A 19,764-nucleotide genomic window follows, 5' to 3' on the forward strand; every position below is an offset into this window, starting at 1 on the left:
GTGTGTGTGTGTGTGTGTGTGTGTGTGTGTGTGTGTGTGTGTGTGTGTGGTGGTGTTTTGAGACAGGGTTTCTCTGTTGAGCATTGGCTGGCCTGGCTGACCTTGCTGGCCTAGAACTCACAGAGATCCACCTTCCTCTGTCTCCCTGAGTGCTGGAATTACTGGTGTGTGCCACCATGCCTGGCTTGGTTTTGTTTTCTGAGGCGTGGTTTCCTGTAGCCCAAGTTTGCCTCCAGCTCACTTTGTAGCTGGGGATAATAATTAACCTCTTGACCTCCAGGCTCCACCTCCCAAGTGCTAGGATTACAAGCATGCACCACAGTATCCATCTTGTTTTGACAGGGTCTCACTCTGTCAATCCTTCTGCCTCAGCCTCCCAGATGTTAGGATTACAAATGTGAATCACCAGGACCACGGGCCAAGGATTTTGTTGCCCTTCACTCTGGCTCTCCAGACAGACATCCAGTAAATCTGTGGAAGTGTTTTTGTTACACTTGCAAGCTGGGTGATGCTACTGACATCTAGTGGCAATAAGGAGAAATGCTGCGAATCGCCGCATGGGCAGGGTGGTTCCGGCAAACATTCAGAGTTCCTAAATACTCAGTGGGTCCAAGCAGCATACAAGGCAGTCTTCAAAACATGCAGGGTGGTCCCCATAACGAAGAAATAGGATGACAGTACAAGAGCTTGGACCTTTACTTAAACAATATTCACTGATACTAAATTGAGCAGGATAGGGAGAATCTGTTATTAAAGACCTTTTCAGGGGCTAGAGAGATCGCTCAGGGGTAAACACCACTGGCAGCTCTTCCAGAGGTCCTGAGTTCAATTCCCAGCAACCACATGGTGGCTCACAACCATCTATAATGAGATCTGGTGCCCTCTTTTAGCATGCAGGTGTACATGCAGACAGGACATTGCATATATAATAAATGAATAAATAAATCTTAAAAAAAAAAAAACTTTTCAGGATCGGCTGTGGTAGCACACACCTTTAATCCCAGCACCTGGGAGGCAAAGACAGGTAGATCTCTGAGTCTGAGGCCAGCCTGATCTACAGAGTGAGTTCCAGGATAGCAATGGCCACAGAGAGAAACCTTGTCTCTGGGAAAAAGGAGGAGGAGGAGGAAGAACATTTCAGCAGGGCACTGTGATGCACAACTTTAATTCCATCACTCCAGAGGCAGAGGCAGCAAGAGAATCACTGAGTTTGAGGCCAGCCTGGTCTACAGAGAGAGCTCCAAGACAGCCAGGGTTACACAGAAAAGCCCTGCCTTGTAAACCAAAACAAGAGAGTGTAAGAAGAAACCACACTGAAGCCATTTTGAATAAAACTTCCATTTAGAATAGGAGTCATATAACGTTTAAGTTCCCAGGACCTCTCAGGGTAACTGTGTAACTCCCCGGTTGGCAGGCTGAGGCATGAATGCTAGGCAAGTTACCCCACCACAGTTCAATAACTCAATCAGTGAGAACAGTGTACCACAAAGATGTGTTCCTAAGGAAGTCCCATATTCCCAAATCCTGATTGGTGGGATAAGTTGGCATAGATGTTTGTGGTTTGGAGCTTAAAATCTCTGTAGCAGGGCTAAAGAGATGGCTTAGGGGTGAAAGGCACTTGGTGCTCTTCCAGAGGTCCTGAGTTCAATTCCCAGCAAACACATGGTGGCTCACAACCATCTGTAATGGGTTCTTCTGTCACACAGGCATACATGCAAATAGAGCATTCATACACATAAAATAAGTAATTTTTCTTTGAGACAGGGCTTCTCTTTGTAGCGTTGGCTGTCCTTCACTCCCTTTGGCTGGCCTCCTACTCACAGAGCTCTGCCTGCCTCTGCCTCCCAGAGTGCTGCAATACAGGTGTGCACCACTGTGCCCAGCCTAATAAATAAATCTTTGAAAATAAAAAATGTCTTTAAAAAAAACAAAAACTGTAGCATTCTGACTCAGGGGTGCAGTTCAGCTACTCAGTCTGTTCTGCGGCCCTGAGTGATCAGTTGCAGCCTGAGTACAATAAAATTTGTCATCTGCCTAAATACTTACCAAGATGAACACTAGAAGGCAGTCGGCTCCCTAGGCTGTGCTGTTGTCCCTGACCAGTCAGATTTTGCTGCCTAAGTCCAATAAAGATCTTGCTTTACTGGACTCTTGTGCCTGCTTGGGTTGTTTTGGATTTCAGGACCCTAACACCAGGTGTCATAATGGCACGTGCCTTTATTCCCAGCACTCAGGAGGCAGAGGCAGGTGGCTCTCTTTCCTTCTGTGCGTTCCAGGCCAACCTGGTCTACACAGTGAGTTTCAGGACACCCAGAGCTACATAACAAGACCCTGTCTCAAAACAAAACACCACCACCACCACCACCACACACACACACACACACACAAAAAAAAAAAAAAAAAAAGAAAAGAAAGGAAGGAAGGAAGGAAGGAAGGAAGGAAGGAAGGAAGAAAGAAAGAAAGAAAGAAAGGAAGGAAGAAAGAAAGAAAGAAAGAAAAGGAAGACAAGAGCTATCTCTCTGAAGTCAAGCATGATATCTCACACCACTGTAATCCCAGCAATTGGGAGGTGAAGGACAGAGGATCAGGAGTTCAAGGTCATCCTCAGGTACACACAAGTTGAGAACCACCCTGGACTACATAAGGACCCCCCTAAACATGCACGAGAGTGTGCGTGCGCACACACACATACACAAGAATGATCTCAGAGTGTTGGAGTTTGAGATAAACTTGAAAATAGCGAGGGGTAAAAAACAATACATAAATATATAAAGAGGCTAAGTCGCTTTCTGAGTTGTTATACGGACCACTAAACTACACTACACGTTGGCCTTTACACAGACAGAAGAGGGACTTGCTTCCTGACATCTACAGTGCACACCTCTCAGCAGCCGTCTGCACCAACCCAAACCTGATTGAGCTGGCCTTGCACCGAAATGCCTTGGGCAGCCGGGGTGTGCGGCTGCTCTGTCAAGGCCTCAGACATGCCAACTGCAAGCTTCAGAACCTGAGGTGAGTCCCAGCTGCAACATGAGCGTCTCGTGGTCCCCATCACCCTCTTCCACGAGGCTCATCCAAGGAGGACATACCGGTGCCGTTGGTCTGCCACGCCTCCTGTGGCAGGGCACAGTGAGCCTCTTCCACTTTAAGGTCAACATTTTGTTTTGGTATTTCGAGACAGGGTTTCTCTGTGTAGCCTTGGCTGTCCTAGACACGCTTTGTGGACCAGGCTGGCCTGGCACTTACAGGGATCCACCTGCCTTTGCCTCCCTGAGTGCCGGGATTACAGGCGTGTGCCACCACACCTAGCTTCTTCTTTAGAGACCAAACTTTTAGTAACAGCAAAACCAAAACAGTTTCACTATATAGTTAGCTGCTCTGGAACTTTTTATAGGAGCCAGGCTGGCCTCCAACTCAAGAGATCTACCTGCCTGTGAGTCCTACCTCCTCCTGAGTGCTGGGATTAAAGATGTAACATTATGCTGGGCTTATAGCTTTAAAAAACAAAACAAAACAAAACAAAACAAAACAACTTTTTGTGTTTATTTTCAAGACAGGGTTTCTCTGTGTATCCCTGGCTGTCCTGGACTCCCTTGTAGAATCAGGCTGGCCTCAAACTCGCAGAGATGCACTTGCCTCTGCCTCCCCAAGTGCTGGGATCACAGGCAGGCACCACTGCGCCAAACTTAAAAAACAGTATTATTATTATTATTATTATTATTATTATTATTATTATTATTATTAATGTATGTGTATGTTGGCATATGAGGATGACAGACAGGTAGTAAAGCACCTGAAACTGGAGCTCCGGGCGCTTGTGAGCTGTCTGCATGGGAATTGAGCTTAGGTTGTCTGCAAGAGCAGTATGTGCTCGTAAGCACTGAGTCTTCTCTCAAGCCCTGCAGCCTTACACTGTGAAGCAAGCTCTCAGACTGAGCCTGGAGCTTCCCCATGGAATCCGCCTGTCCCTGCCTCCTGTGAGCTGGGCATAACATCTTCCACTTTTTTCTATGGTGCTGGGAATAAAACCCCAGGACTTCTCTTTCCCTACTGAGCCATCATGTAGCCCCCATTACATTTTTATGATTCAAAAAGCCCCATATTATACCACAACGACCCAAGCCTTAACAGCGATCAGCTCCTTTATTTTTCTTTGTGCTGAGGATAGAAAACCAGGACTACAAATGTGCAACTCAGACACTCTGCCACTGAGCTGAGGACTTTTTACAAAATTTATCTCAAATAAAAAAGGGGAGAAGGGCTGGAGAGATGGCTCAGAGGTTAAGAGCACTGACTACTCTTCTAAAGGTCCTGAGTTCAATTCCCAGCAACCACATGGTGGCTCACAACGATCCATAATGAGATTTGGTGTCCTCTTCTGTCATGTAGGTGTACATGCAGGCAGAACTCTGTATACATAATAAATAAATCAATCTTAAAAAAAAGGGGGGGGGAAGCTAGACAGTGGTGATGCACACATTTAATTCCATCACTCCAGAGGCAGAGGCAGCAAGAGAATTACTGAGTTTGGTCTACAGAGAGAACTCGAGGACAGCCATGGCTACACTTTTCTTGTCTCAGAAGAGAGAGAGAGAGAAAGAGAAAGGCCAACAACAAAAATAAAAGGGGTTAGAGAGAGGCACATGTAACCTTAAAAAGAGAGAAAAATGTGAGGCAGAGAATTCCAGAATGGCTACCTAGTAAGTAACTTTTTTCTGTTTTCCTTCCCATCTAAGGCTGAAGAGGTGTCAAATCTCCAGATCAGCCTGCCAGGATCTTGCAGTGGCTCTCATTGCCAACAGGAATTTAATCAGGCTGGACCTCAGTGGCAACAGCATTGGGGTGCTAGGCCTGAAGCTGCTCTGTGAGGGGCTGCGGCACCCCAGGTGTAGGCTGCAGATGATCCAGTGAGTGGGTTTGCCGTAGGCATGAGTGCTCTTCCCCTTCGGCAACTGTTCCTCCTCCTCCCTTTGCTCTTCCCCCTCCTCTTTAAATGCTATTAGTATATATTAATTGTATATATTACTAGAATTCAGAGTCCCATCCCCCGCCCTACCCCTGCTCTTTCTCTCTCAATTTATTAAGACAGAGTTTCATGTAGTCCAGGCTGGCCTTGAACTCCTCATTCTCTTACCTGTATACATGCTAGTACTGTGCCACCACACCTAGCCTTCAGAGTGGCATTTCAGTGTGTATGCCACATGCACAGATCAAATCCATCCCACCTTTTCTTAGTATGCTTAAAAGATTCATTAAAAAAAAAAAAAAAAAAAAAAAAAGTAGATAGGTTTTTTTTTTTTTTTATGATTTTGTCTGTCTTCAGTTTTGGCCTTTTGAGACAGGGTCTCACTGTGTAGCCTTTGCTGATTGGAACTTGTGTAAAGCAGGCTGGCCTCAAACTCACAGAGGCCTGTGTGCCTCTACCTCCCCAGTGCTATGATTAAAGGGGTATATCATCACATCCAGCCCCAATAGAATCTTTAAAAATTGTTTAAAGCCAGGTGTGATGGCTCCCACTTTTAATTCCTGAACTTGGAAGGCAGAGGCAGGTGCATCTCTGAGTTCCAGTTTAGCCTGATCTACATAGAGAGACCCTGTCTCAATAAACAAAACCCATCCAGCCAACCCAACCCAACCAACTACATAGGAAAGAGAAAAAACTACATAGGTTCATACTGGTGACTAAACAGGACATGATAACCTCTTCACGTCTCCCAGGCTGAGGAAGTGTCGGCTGGAGGCTGCAGCTGGCGGAGAGATGGCATCTGTTCTCAGCAACAATTCACATCTGGCAGAGCTGGACCTGACAGGAAATCCTCTGGAGGATCGGGGACTGCAGCTGTTATGTCAAGGGCTGAGGCACCCAGTCTGCAGGCTGAGGACTTTGTGGTGAGTTCTTCAGGGGCCGATTCCGAGGGCAGGTCTGTGTGCGTGCAATCAGCTGGTGGCACATTTCATCCCAGCACTCTGGAGGCTGAGGCAGGATGTTTTCAGGTTCTTGGCATCTTACTCAAGCATGAAATAAAAGGAAACTGGACAGATGGCTTGGAAGTTAAGAGCACTTGTTGCTTTTACAGAAGGACCTTGGTTCAGACCCCAGCACCCACATAGCAGTCACAACTTCTGTAATAGGCAGTCCCAGGGAATATTTGAACCTGCGTCCTCTGAGAGAGCAGGCTGTGCTCTTAACTGCTGAACCATCTCTCGAGCCCCATAAAATAATAATTTTAAAAATTAAAAAAAAAAAATTCCAGAAACATGGCCATCATGCCTGATGACCTAAATTCAATTCCCTGAACTACGGCTGAGGAAGGAGAAACCTGATCTTCACAAACATACCCCGAAAGCGCTAGCATCAAAGGCGAAGTGCTGGCGTCAAAGGCTTGAGACACATGCCAGTCTAGTTTGTTTTAGCAATAAAAGAAGTCTTACTCAAAGTATGTGTAGGGCCTGGTGGTTAAAGGTAAAGGTGTCTGTCACCAGGCCCATCGACCTGAGTTTAGTGCCTGGAGGCCGCACTGTGAAAGGAGAGAAATGATTCCTGTAGGTTGTCTGGGGGGGAGGGGCTGGAGAGATGGCTCAGTGGTCAAGAGCACTTGTTGCTGCGGCGAGTACATACGTATATCCTTAAAATATTTCAAGATTTATTATGCATACAGTGTTCTGTCTCCATGTATGCCTGCACACCAGAAGACAAAAGCAGATCCCATTATAGATGGTTGTGAGCCACCATGTGGTTACTGGGAATTGAACTCAGGATCTTTGAAAGAGCAGCCAGTGCTCTTAACCACTGAACTGTCTCTCCTACTCCCATAAAATTATTTTTGAGACAGGGTCTCACTGTTTATCTCTGATGAACCTGAAATTTGACACATAGACCAGGCTGGCCTTAAACTCATAGAGGCTCCACCTGCCTCTAACTTCTAAGTGCTGGGATTAAAGATGTGTTCACTACCACATTTGACATCACAAAATAATCTCAAGTGTAACTTTAGTGTAATTTTTTAAAAGTATAACCCAATAATATATTTGCCATCTGGAACTTTTTGTTGATTTTATGTTTTCCTTTTTGTGTGTATGTGGTATTGGGAATTGAACTCAGGACCTTGCATGTACCAGGCAAGTACCCTACTACTTAGCTGCACCCCTAGCTTCTGGTTTTTTTTAGAGAGAGCCTCACTATATACCAAGTCTATTCTCTAGTGGAGCATCCTCCTGCCTCTATTTACCAAATGCCAGTGGGTGTCACAGGTATGTGCCACACAGCTTGCTGAGAGCAAGGAACTCTAAAGATGGGGCAGAGGGTAAATTCAGCACCCCAGGAAACTCTCCCATCATGCTTACTGGGCTGGATTCTGTGCAGGCTGAAGATCTGCCACCTTGGTCAAGCTTCCTGTCAAGACCTGGCCTTGACCCTCAGCATGAACCAGAGCCTGACAGAGCTGGACCTGGGTCTGAATGACCTTGGGGATTCTGGGGTGCTTCTGCTGTGTCAGGGCCTCAGGCATCCAGACTGCAAACTCCAGACGCTCCGGTGAGTGGCATTCCCTTGGACTCTTCTCTGCCATGGAGGCCACAGTACCTCCCATTTCCTCACCAGCTCTAGCTACAGCATCTTTCAAGATTTCTTGCCACAGGGCCTTTACACAAAAACTGACGTTCCCTGAAACTGCCCTCTGCCCACTTTTTTCCAGGGAAGATAGGCCAATCCTTCAGGTCTCAGAACAAACACCACTGACCGAAGCCTACCCTCTGTTCTGATTCGCTTTCTGTGATAAACATCATGACCAAAAATGACTTTGGAAGGCAAGGGCTTATTTTGGCTTCTACCTTTGGTTTGTACAGGTGATAATTAGTTCATCATTGAGGGAAGCCAAGGCAGGAGCTTGAAGCACAACAAACAAACAAAAAACAAAAACATGGAAGAATGCTGCTTACTGGCTTGTTCCCTCTGGCTTGGTTTGCTAACTGGATCTTGTTTTTGTTTTTCCTGGTTTTTGAGAGCAGGTTTCCCTATATAGCTCTGGAACTCGCTCTGTAGACTAGGGTGGCTTCAAACTTCAAACCCTACGGATACACTGCCTTCAGTGGGCTCCTGAATCAATTAACCATCAAGAAAAGGCCTGCAGTGGCTGGAGAGAAGAGCACTTGTTGCCCTTACATAGGACCAGGGTTCACTTATCAGCACCCACATTTTGGCTCACAACCCACCATCCATAACTGACTCCAGTTCCAGGGACCTGACATCCTCTTCTAACCTCTGTGGGCACCAGGCATACACATGGATATTCATACACACTAAAGGAAAAGTAAACATTTTTAAAGATTTATTATGTATATAGTATTCTTCCTGCACATACACCTGCACTCCAGAAGAGGGCACCAGATCTCATTATAGATAGCTGTGAGCCACCATGTGGTTACTGGAAATTGAACCCTGGGACTTGTGGAAGAACAGCCAGTGCTTTTAACCTCTGAGCCAACTCTCTAGCCCAAAATGGTATGTTCTGCCAGGTGTGGTGACGCACACCTATAGTCACAGTGCTCTGAGAGGCAGAGGCAGGCAGAACTCTGTAAGTTCAAGGCTAGCCTGGACTACACAGTGAGTGCCAGGACAGCTAAGATTACACAGAGAAATCCTGTCTGGAAAAGCCAAAAAAAAAAAAAAAAAAAATTACAAAGGGTATATTCTTAGCCAGGAGTGCTGGTGTACCCCTTAAAGCCTAACACTTTGGAGGCAGAGGCAGATGGATGTTTTTGAATTCCAGGCCAGCCTGGTCTATATAGTGAGTTCCTGGATAGCCAGGGCTACATAGTGAGACCCTGTCTGTAAATTGATTAATCAATCAATCAATCAATCAAATAAATAAATAAATGCCCCTAGTTTACACAGGACTACATGATTCAGTGGGAAAAGGTGCTTTGCTGGCAGGCCTACTGATCTGAGTTCAGCTCCTGAGGGAGACATGGTAAGACAAGACCCAACTCCCACAGGCTGTCTTCTGACCTCCTTGTGGGCATTGTGGCAGGCAGCATGCGCACACATGCGCACACACGTGGGAGCGCACACACAAATGAAGAGTAAAAATAGGGGCTGGAGATTAGGCCCAGTGAGTACAGCATTGGCTGCTCTTCCAGAGGACTCGGGGTTCAATTCCCATCTCCCACAAGGCAGCTCCCACCCATCTCTGACTCAATTTCCAGGGGACCTGACACCTTCACGCAAACATGCATGCAGGCAAAACACATGAAATAACATGAAGATACACCTTCAAAAACGCTAACCATGAGTGAGTGCATGATAGCCAAGGCTACACAGAAAATAAACAAAAAAAGAAAATGATCTTTAATTTTTTTAAAAAAAGCAAGGGCTTTAAAAATGTATATATATTATGCATACAATGATCTGACTGCACAGACACCTGCATGCCTGAAGAGGGCACCAGATCTCATAGGTGGTCGTAAGCCACCATGGTTGCTGGGAATTGAACTCAGGGCCTCTGGAAGAACAGCCACTGCTCTTACCTCTGAGCCATCTCTCCAGCCCCCTGTTTTTCACAGACACATTGATTTTATTTATAGGTTATGTGCCCATATGCCACATTAATGTGTGCACCCACAGGAAAAGGGTCTCACATCCTCCATCGGGTGCTGCCTGCCCACCACTGGAGCTGAGAATCAAACTGGTGTCCTTTATTAAAAGGAACGAGTGGGGCTGGAGAGATGGCTCAGTGGTTAAGAACACCCTCTGGTCTTCCCAAAAGACCCAGGTTCAACTCCCAGCACACACATGGCAGCTCACAACTGTAATGCCAGTTCCAAGGGATCTGACACCTTCACGCTAATGCACATAAAATAAAAATTAAAAAAAAAAAAAAGTTTGAAAAAATAAAAAGGAATAAGTGCTCTTTACCCTGAACCATCTCTACAGCAACATGGAACTCTACCCCACCTTTTTTGTTTTCTCCTGACAGGGTTTCAGGTAGCTCAGGCTAACCTCCAACTTGCTCAGACTTGCACTCTGATCTCCCATGTATAATGACCACAGGCAGGCAATCACACCCCATTTATGCAATAGTGGTCCAGGCTATGCATAGGTTCAGCAGGTACTCTAACAAAGGAAAACCCCCAACTTCCTTTTAATATTTAAAAACTGCATATACAGCTTATTGCCCACAAGTATGCTTACAACCACATGCATGCCTCATGCCCAGAGGCCAGGAGAGGGCTTGAGATCCCCCAGAACTGGAGTTACAGCCAGTTGGGAGCTGCCACGTGGTGCTTATTACTGCTGAGCCATATCTCCAGCCCCTCTCTCCCAAGACAGGGTCCAGCCCTGGCTCTTCTGGAACTCACTCTGTAGCCAGACTGGCCTTGAACTCAGAGATCAGCCGGCCTCTGGCTGCTTCTCCTTGCTTATTTTTCTTGAGTTTCATCCTACCTGGGCCCTTACTTTCTGTCCTTTCTGACTTTTTCCCCCCCTCAAATGTAGACAAGTCATACTCCTGCACCCAGCACACATATTTGGTGCCTAAGGCCAGCCCCAGTGACATTACCAAAAGGCATAGGACAAGCTCAGCTTGGCCATCCTTCCCTCTAGGTTGGGCATCTGCCGGCTGGGCTCAGAGGCTTGTGCAGGGATTGCCAGCGTCCTGCAGATCAACACTTGCCTCCGAGAGCTGGACTTAAGCTTCAATGACTTGGGAGACAGGGGCTTGTGGCTCCTGGGGGAAGGAATGAGGCACCAGGCCTGCAGACTCCAGAAGTTGTGGTGAGTGTTCCCTGGGGAAGAGGGGGCAGGGATAGGGGTGGAGATGTTAATGGAGGAGACAGGGGCTGGAGAGATGACTCAGAGGTTAAGAGCACTGGCTGTTCTTCCAAAGGTCAATTCCTGGCAACCACATGGTGGCTCTATAAGATCTGGTGCCCTCTTCTGGCTTGCAGGTAGGACACTGTATACATAATAAATAAAACCTTAAAAAAAATGGAGACAACAGCTTTTCCTTGCTTCCCTTTACCTTTGGAAAAATCCATGCAGATGAAAAGACAGCCTGTGGTTTAGGAATGAGACTCAGCTCAAAAGTTCCCTGCCTAGCATGCAGGAAGGCCTGTATCTCATCTCCGGCTGGCACTGCACTAATTGGGCCTGATGGCTCCTACCTGCAATCCCAGCACTTAGGAAATGGAGGCAGGAGGACCAGAAGTTTGATCTTAAAGCCAGCCAGGACCACGTAAAATTCTGGCTTAAACAAAACAAAAAAACAAGGTGTAGCAGGCATGGTGGCACACACCTGTGATCCCAATACTCAGGGAGGCAGAGACAGAGGTATTTCTGTGAGTTCGAGGTCAGCTTGATCCACGAAGTACAGGATAGCTAAGGCTACAGAGAATACCCTGTCTGGAAAAACAAAAACAAGATAACAACCAAAATAACAAAAAAGGGCATAAGGGCCAATGAGATGGCCAAAGATGGCCCAATCTTTGGTTGCCTGGAGGTTCTCATTTTGATCCTTTCTGTCCCACGTGGTAGAGACCCCTTCATGTGTGCCTCCACACCTGGCTTATTTTTTGCATTGTTGTAGCTGGACAGCCAGCCTGACCTTACCTACAGGCCATGGGAGTTCAAGACCAGCCTGGTCTACATAATCAGTTTCAGGACAACCAAGGCTATCTAGAAAAACCTTGTCTTGAAAAACCAAGATAAAAAGAAAGAAACAAGGAGCTGGAGAGATGGCTCAGTGATAAAGATCATGGTTAAGACCCAGGTTCAACTTCCAGCGCCTACACTATAGCTCCCAAACACCTGCAACTCCAGGTCCAGGGGACCTGATGCCCCCTTCTGACCTCTATGAGCACTGCAAGCACATAGTACGAACATCCACGCAGGCCAAACATTCACATATTTAAATATAAACCTTAAAAAAAAATTATTTTAACACACACACACAAACCCCAGGTAAGACAGCTTTATTTTTCTTGTGATGTGAGGCTTAAGCCAATGACCTGTTCAGCCCTTCCCCCAGTCCATAAGTCACCTGGGATATTGAATATAATAGCAGCACTTGGAAGGTTAGAAGCCAGGGCTTCTCAGATGGCTGAGCAGATTAACAGCACGGGAGCAGCAAGCCTCAGGACTGATGCACAGGACCCCATAGCATGCAAAGAACTGACTTGAGGAAGTTACATAATAATACGTAATGATGGCAGTGATAATAACTTTGATCTCTGCTTCATAACTAGTATGAGGCCAACCTGGGCTATAAAAGATGCTACCTCAGAAACCAAATGTAACCAGGAGGCAGATATGTGTGAATTCTAAGACTAACCAGGGCTACACAGGAACACTGTCTCACACATACACAGACACATGCTGGCTGTATCAGTAAGCACATTAAAGAAACATAACTGGAGACAGAATAGCATCATTTACCCCCAACAAGAACAAATGATGCACTTTGAAGCCTCCAGGAAAAAAAAAAAAAGGCATTTATCACCTCGTATAACTAAAACGAGCTGCCTTTAGGCATAACGTGATCTGGGCACTTGATTTACATTTTTTGAGAAAGGTTTTATTTTTATCTATGTATGTGTGCATCTGGGCCTAGGAGTCCACAGAAGCCAGAAGACGACCTCAGATCTGATTGGAGCACCCGTTACGGGTTGTTGCTAACTTCTTGGTGCTGGAAACCAAACCTGGGTCCTCTAGAAGAGCAACCTCAACCACTGAGCCATCTCTCCAGTTCAGGCCCTGATCTCAGGCTGAACCGACTTCATGACAGCTCTGCTCTGTCCCCGAATTCACATTGTTTTCGACAACATTTCACTGTGTACTCACTCTGTAGACCAAACTGTCGATCCACCTGCCTTTGCTTTCCTGAGTGCTCCCAAACCCACACCTTCAACAAGCTCTAAGTGTGAAGACTCCTTGGGCAGAGGGGCCGCTGAGGGCTAGAGCCATCCCCACTTCTGAGGCCAAACTTGGCTCCCAGACTAAAAGTGAGGAACAATTAATCACGAAAGGAAACAATTGATCCTTGGCTCCAAACCACAATGGGATTCAGTCTATAATAACTCACATTATGACTTGTACTGTTTTTCTGTTTTAAGAACACGGTAGCTAAAAGCAATTTATAAAAAAAGGGTTTATTTTGGCTTATGGTAAAAAAAAAAAGAAAGATAGAAAAGATAGTGACTTGATGTGGAAAGCATGGTGACAGGAGGGAAAGGCGGGAGCTGGAAACAACCCCAAAGCAGCCTTGAACTTAACAGACCCAACTGTCTCTGACCAAGTGCTGGGACTAAAGGCCCAAGAGCTACAAATGCTCTTCAGTGTTGAGCCACCTCTAACCCTCTACACTGTTTGTGTCACCCTGGAGCTAGCTGGATCCCTGCATGAGCAGGGCAGGCAGTCTGTTTGCTCAGGGCTACATCCCTAAGGGATATGTCAGGCAACCGCTGGATGGGCACATGACGGAGTCCTTTACACCTGGTCCCTTAGAACATCAGCCCTATTCCCTGAAAAGCATGCCTCATTCACCCGCCAAGTGTCCTTTGCAGGCTGGACAGCTGTGGCCTCACCTCCAAAGCATGTGAGGACCTGTCTTCTATCCTGGGAATCAACCAGACCCTGAGTGAGCTCTACTTGACCAATAACGCTCTGGGAGACAGCGGAGTTGGACTGCTGTGCAGGAGGCTGAGGCATCCAGGCTGCAAACTTCGAGTCCTGTGGTGAGAGATGAGCCTCCATTTCTTGGAGAGGGGATGCAGGAATGCTGGTCTCAGATTTCAGGGGTAGAGATGCTAAATAACTGAGATGCATAAAAAGCTGGATAAGCGAGGCTCAGGGGTGCGTGCCTTTAGTAACAGCACTGGGAAAAGGCAGGCAGATTTCTGTAAGTTCAAAGCCAGCCAGTGAGTCCAGAACAGCCAGAGCTACTGAGAAACCCTGTCTCAAAAGTCAAAACAAACTAGCGCTGGAGAGATAGCTCAGCAGCTAAAAGCACTTGTTATAGAAGACATGAGTTTAGTTTCAAGCACCCATGTAAGGTGGCTCAAAACCACCTGTAACTGTAGCTCTTGGGGACTCAATTCCCATCTCTTACCTTCATCATACCGCCACCTCACACATAGAGACACACACATACGTAAATAAAAATAAAAGGGCAAGTGAAAGGCAGAGCTGTTTCACTCCTGGACTCTGATGTAATACACGTGAGACCAGTACTTATGCACATGCTAGCTGGGAATTATGATGTACTGGGTAGTCCCCAAACTCTCCGTCCTTCTGTCTCAGCCGCCTGAATGCTGTAATTGTAAGCAGGTGCAGAATACCTTACTTGCTACTCTTTCAGATGAGGCCAGTCTCAACCAGAATCTGAAGTTCTAAGTCTGTTACTTACCCATGTTTTCACACCAGAGTAGCTGCACGTATAAATGAGAATACAGGTTGCATACTTAAAACTGGGAGTAAGGAGCTGGCTGCTGAGAGAGCCTGTTTCCAACAGGCAAACAAAAAAATTGAGAGTAAGGGGGTACATGCCTGTAATCCCAGCACAGAGGCAGAGGCAGGCATATCTCTGAGTTCAAGCCCAGCCTGATCTACAAAGTGAGTCCAGCACAGCCAAGGCTACACAGAGAAACCCTGTCTCAAAATATATATATGTATGTATACATGTATGTATACATGTATATACATATATATATTCAGTATATATGTATACATGTATATACATATATATATTCAGTATATATATGTATACATACATACGAGAGCTGGAGATGGCTCAAAGGTTAAGAGCACTGGCTGTTCTTCCAAAGGTCCTGAGTTCAATTCCCAGCAACCAATGGTGGCTCATAACCATCTGTAATGAGATCTGGTAATCTCTTTTGGCCTGCAGGCACACACGCAGGCAGAATAAAGACTAAAAAAAATTATACCTGGAACTGAATCCTGGCCCTGTGCAAGAACAGAAAGTACTCAAGCCCCAACGAGTAAGATACTTGAAAAGGAGCAGGAAGTTTTCTTTACCATGTTAAAATTCAGCACATCAGGATGTCTTGTTAAATTATCATAGTGACAGTCCCATGCTCTGTCCCCAGGCTGTTTGGAATGGACCTGAACAGAACAACCCACGGGAGACTGGCAGCACTTCGAGTCACAAAACCGTACCTGGATATTGGGTGCTGAGCACTAGTTTGCAATCAGAATGGACCCGAACAGGACCTTTATTCCCTCGGACGGCTATGAGAATACTTGAGAACTTTTTAAGATGAGCCTTAAAAAGTGGTGAGGTTGGAACTGGAGAGATAACTCAGCAGTTAAGAGCTCTTCCAAAGGACCAGGGTTCAATTCACAGCAACCACATGGCAGCTTACTGTCTGTAATCCCAGTTCCAGAGGTTCTGACACCCTCGCATTCCATAGGTTCTGACATACATGCATTGTAAAATTAAGTTTCAAATAAAAACAGATGAGTGGATAATGATCACACATTCAAGGTCATCCTCAGAAACCAGCTAGAACTGCTAGTCTTGAGTCAGGAGGCCCAGAAAGTATAGGCTGACAAAAATGTTGAGACCTAAACACTCAATCTTCGATGAAGATCTTCGGGTTTGATGCAGACCCGTACAGACAGTTAACATGGAAATTGGCTTGTTAGCAAGAGGTTTGAAGAGCAGTAATATAGAACACGGGGGTACGGGGGCAGCGAGTAGTGGGAGGGGATTGGACACACATGGCATTCCAGATTTCAAAACATCTTGGGACATTTGGATAGTTCAGTGGGGCAAAACTGCCACCTACTGGCCAACATCCAGAACTACAGTCCAATTAAAATAAATGGGAGAGAGCCACATTTATGCACAAGCTAGTTTTCCAGAGTCAATTTAGTAACCCTTGCAACTATATAGAGGCCATTCTCATTGCCTGGGTATATCCAGCAATGGGATCTAGATATATCCATCTAGAAAACTTTGCAAACTCCATTGCTTCTTGACTGATACATTTGTACAGTGGACTGAACAGGAGCTGCCCTCAGAAGCACAAAGGGTTCCCAGGAGACACAACCTGAGACTGAGCTGGAGATGGAGCTGCAGTTGGAAGATTGGCTACTAGCATGCATTCTGGCCTTAGGAACCATAGATTGCATACCTGGTAGAGGGAGGCTAGCAAACAGCCAACATCCAGATGGAAAACTAGTAAGTTAAGCTGGGCCGTGGTGGCACAAAGTTCTAATTGCAGCATTCAGGGGGCAGGAGTTTCTCTGCAGCCTAGGCTGTCCTGGACTTGCTTTGTACTTGATCTGCCTGCCTCTGCCTCCCAAGGGCTGGGATTAAGGCGAGTGCTACCACAGCCAGCCGGTGAGTGCTGTCCTGGAGGGTTCTCTGTGTGTATTACGGTTCTGGTAAAATTGACTCTTATCTTTAATAATTTCCCTGTCTTGTGAGTTTCCTATTCTGTCAAGTCTTTCACCGTTTGTCACTCAGTCACACTTTTAAAACATGAGTGCTTCCCTCAAGCAACTAACTTAAAGATGTATGACCACTCCTAGGACTAAGCTTTTCTTTACCTGAAACTTGCTCTGGCATTGAACTGGGATCTGCTTGCCTGTCTTCCGAATTAAAGATTATGTAGCACAGACCTAGGTCTCTGGATGTGAGCTCTTGAAAGAACAGCCACAAACTGTGCCACAAAACAATTTACCATGGCTGTGCATGGTGACTTTTATGCTTTAGCTCAGGAGAATCAAAGACCACCCAGAGATATAGTGAAAGCCTCGTCAAAACTGGGTTTGAACCACACAACCCACAGGACAGCTTCCTGGCAAGTATGATGCATCTGGCATCCAGACAGGATAACTCACTAAAATAAAAAAGCTTATGTGGTGAAACCTGCAAAGAAGCCTTCCACCAAGCCAAGAGGCTGCACCAGAGTAGCACAGGCTTTACTCAAGGTGGCAGGATCAGGGCAGCCTGACAAAATTTACAAACCCTACTCTAAACCCTTGGCCTGGTGGCATGTGCCTTAATCCCCAGTTGAGGGAGGAGTCTGCTCTGCATAGAAACTTCTGGAAAGCCAGGACTGTTTTATTTCCAGCTAGGTGTATTTGTAAACCCCTCTCCCAAAGCTTTGGAGGCAGAGGCAAGCAAACCTGGTCTAGAGTCCTAGCGCTCACCTGCTCCGCCAAAAGTCTACTAGGTAACAGAATGCCATCCTGCAAAAACCACTTGATACCCAGCATATACTGCAAAGCAACCTGGTTGGTGTTCAGAGACCCTGAACACAACTCTAGCATTCACAGCTCTGGATCCCACCCTTTACAACTAAAAATGGGAAGTGTGAAGCACACTAGGCCTTTGCCTGTAAGGAACAAGAATGTAGGGTTACCTGGGGCACCTGCAGTTTTCCTGGCTCCCACTGGGGTTATGGCCATTACCATGCAGTTAGTTGCAGTTTCTCAGAAGCTATTTCTGCAATTAAAAACCAACTCAGGGGCAGCAAAGACCTTATAAACTGAGCCCTTCACCAACAGTACCTGGGCGCAGTTCCCGAACCCATATGGCAGCATTCATGTGTCTGGACAAATCACCAATGCACTTAATGGAGGCTGGATTCCACAGGGATCCCCAAGTCAACCCCGATATTAAACAAAATGGAAGGCAGCAAAATCAAGAGAATTAAGACTTTATTGACATTTGACTCTAGGAGCTGGGGAGATGGCTCAGTGATTAAGAGCACTGGTTCCTCTTCCATGGAAACTTGGTTGATTTAATTCGTAACACCTATGTGGCAGCTCACAACTCGCAGGTCCAGAGGATGAAGCAGGCACTTACTCGGCAGGATAAACCCACAGTTGAATCTAGATATGTATTTTGTCTGTCCTGCCTGGGTCCTACGCCAATCACATGCAGCTAGAACAGGGCTATTTTGGCTACCTTAGCCTGTCTGAAACAAAGAGGACCAGAGGGGAGTCATAATAGGGTGTTTGCTTACCATTTGAAAGTTAGTCCATCTTAGAGATTGCTCAGGCAAGTGGCTATATGCTGATCCACGGAACTCATGGGTCCTCCTGCCAAAAGGAGACTATGCACACAGTAGCAAACTTGAGCCTATTAGGATCACCTAGAGACCAATTGCCTATGAAACTGCTGGGGTGTGCTTAGTTTGATCTAAAACCAAGCCAAGCCTGCTGTTCCCATGGTAGCACGAACCTGCATTGCATTTAAGTTCAAAAAATGTATGCAGTACTCAGGTATAGGCTGGCTGGATCTGTGAATCAATCTCCCAGGAGACACCCGAATGGAGTAGCACTTTCTACTTGTAATCCAGAAGTGTGCTCCCACATTTGAGTCTCACCAAGAGGAGCAGTTCCCAGGTTGACTGGAGTTCCAGGATGCCTTCACCACACAGCAACACACAAAATGGAAGCACTTTCCCACTTAGAAGCTTGGAGAGGGCCTCCATTTTGAGCACGGCTACATGGAACTTTCTCAAGATCCAAGCGCCTGTAACAAAGCACTAAGCGGGACTAAGACTACTTAATGGGGAAAAAGTGAGTTAGCTAGCTTGATGTGCCAATGATGAAGCATCACCGTAGCAGCTCCACCAACCCAGCCTCACTTCCTATTAGAGGCATTAGTTTTTGCCTGCCCTCATGCTAGTAGCACCTGGTGGAGGGGAGGTGGAACTTACCAAGATAGCCAAGCTACCTAGAAAGCCTGACTCACAAAAGGCTCAGTCAGTAGCTTCCCCACCTCAAGATGCTCCATGCTGTCAAGGCCCTATGTACCCACAGACAACACCCAAATGATGCAACACTTTCCAATTTCAGTGATCAGAAGAGTGCTCCTACATTTGAGTGCCTCCAGGTGGGCAGCCACACTTTTCCAACCGCACCTTCCCAATCGGTAACACTCAAGACTGGGCGGCACTTCTTTAAAGAAGCAAAGTGTCCCCACAGTTTGAGTACCACAGGTTGAGGCAGCTGTGCTAAATTAACTTTGTTAGAAAGTTATTCATAACTTAGCTAGGCATGCAGAGGTTGGAGGTAAGCCCACATTCAGGCCAGGCAAAACTCACTGGAGTTGTTCCTTGTTGACCTGAAAGAGAATAGTGAAGATTGTGTCCAGGCATTAGTGTTAATCCCAGATGGAGGAAGAGGATTAGAGCCTGGAACACTGAGCAATTAAACAATTGGCCAGGCATGGTGGCACATGCCTATAATTCCAGGACTGTGAAGGCAGAGAGCCAAGCAGATCCCGGTTCCTGAGGCCAGCCTATCCAAGGATAGAGAAAGTCCCCAAACAAACAAAAAACCCCAAAAATTTGGGGGCTGGGTGGTGGAAGAGGCATGCAAGGCTGAGGGTAGCCTACTCTACAAACTGAGGCTATATAAAGACCCTGTCTCAAAAAACCCATAATCCCAGCTCTCAGGGAGGCAAAGGCAGGCAAATCTGAGTTCCATGCCAGCCAAGGCTAGATAGAATAGCAGATTAAAAAGAAATGTATGGGGGGGGGGGGTTGGTCTTACCTGATTGCCTGGAGCTCGTGCTTGGCTCTTGGAACCCAGAAGAGGGCATCCTTCACATCCCCTCCAACTTGGGTCCTGGGGCTGAGACTGGGGCTGAGCTGTTGGTGATGCTGCCTCGCTTTCAACCCAGAACCCCCCACCGGCCTCCTGTAACCCACCCTCTTCCAGTGGAAAGGAACGCACCTCTGGCCCACAGGCAGGTAAGGAACTCCAGGTTACAGTCCAGATGTTGTGCA

General features: G+C 46.5%; 1 protein-coding gene across 1 annotated transcript in view; it reads left to right on the forward strand.

Annotated features, from left to right (window-relative positions):
- Nlrp12 (NLR family pyrin domain containing 12) overlaps nucleotides 1-16,625 on the forward strand; it is a 26,475-nt gene extending 9,850 nt beyond the window's left edge. Inside the window, exons 4-10 of the mRNA XM_055595625.1 lie at nucleotides 2,842-3,012; nucleotides 4,737-4,907; nucleotides 5,719-5,889; nucleotides 7,364-7,534; nucleotides 10,601-10,771; nucleotides 13,558-13,728; nucleotides 15,100-16,625. Coding sequence (XP_055451600.1) covers nucleotides 2,842-3,012; nucleotides 4,737-4,907; nucleotides 5,719-5,889; nucleotides 7,364-7,534; nucleotides 10,601-10,771; nucleotides 13,558-13,728; nucleotides 15,100-15,187 — 1,114 coding nt within the window. The 3' untranslated portion in view covers nucleotides 15,188-16,625. The remainder of the gene's footprint in view (nucleotides 1-2,841; nucleotides 3,013-4,736; nucleotides 4,908-5,718; nucleotides 5,890-7,363; nucleotides 7,535-10,600; nucleotides 10,772-13,557; nucleotides 13,729-15,099) is intronic.
- The last annotated feature ends 3,139 nt before the right edge of the window (nucleotides 16,626-19,764 follow it).

Source organism: Psammomys obesus, unplaced genomic scaffold, assembly GCF_907164565.1.
Source record: "Psammomys obesus unplaced genomic scaffold, mPsaObe1.curated_primary_1811, whole genome shotgun sequence".
Lineage (NCBI taxonomy): Eukaryota > Metazoa > Chordata > Mammalia > Rodentia > Muridae > Psammomys > Psammomys obesus.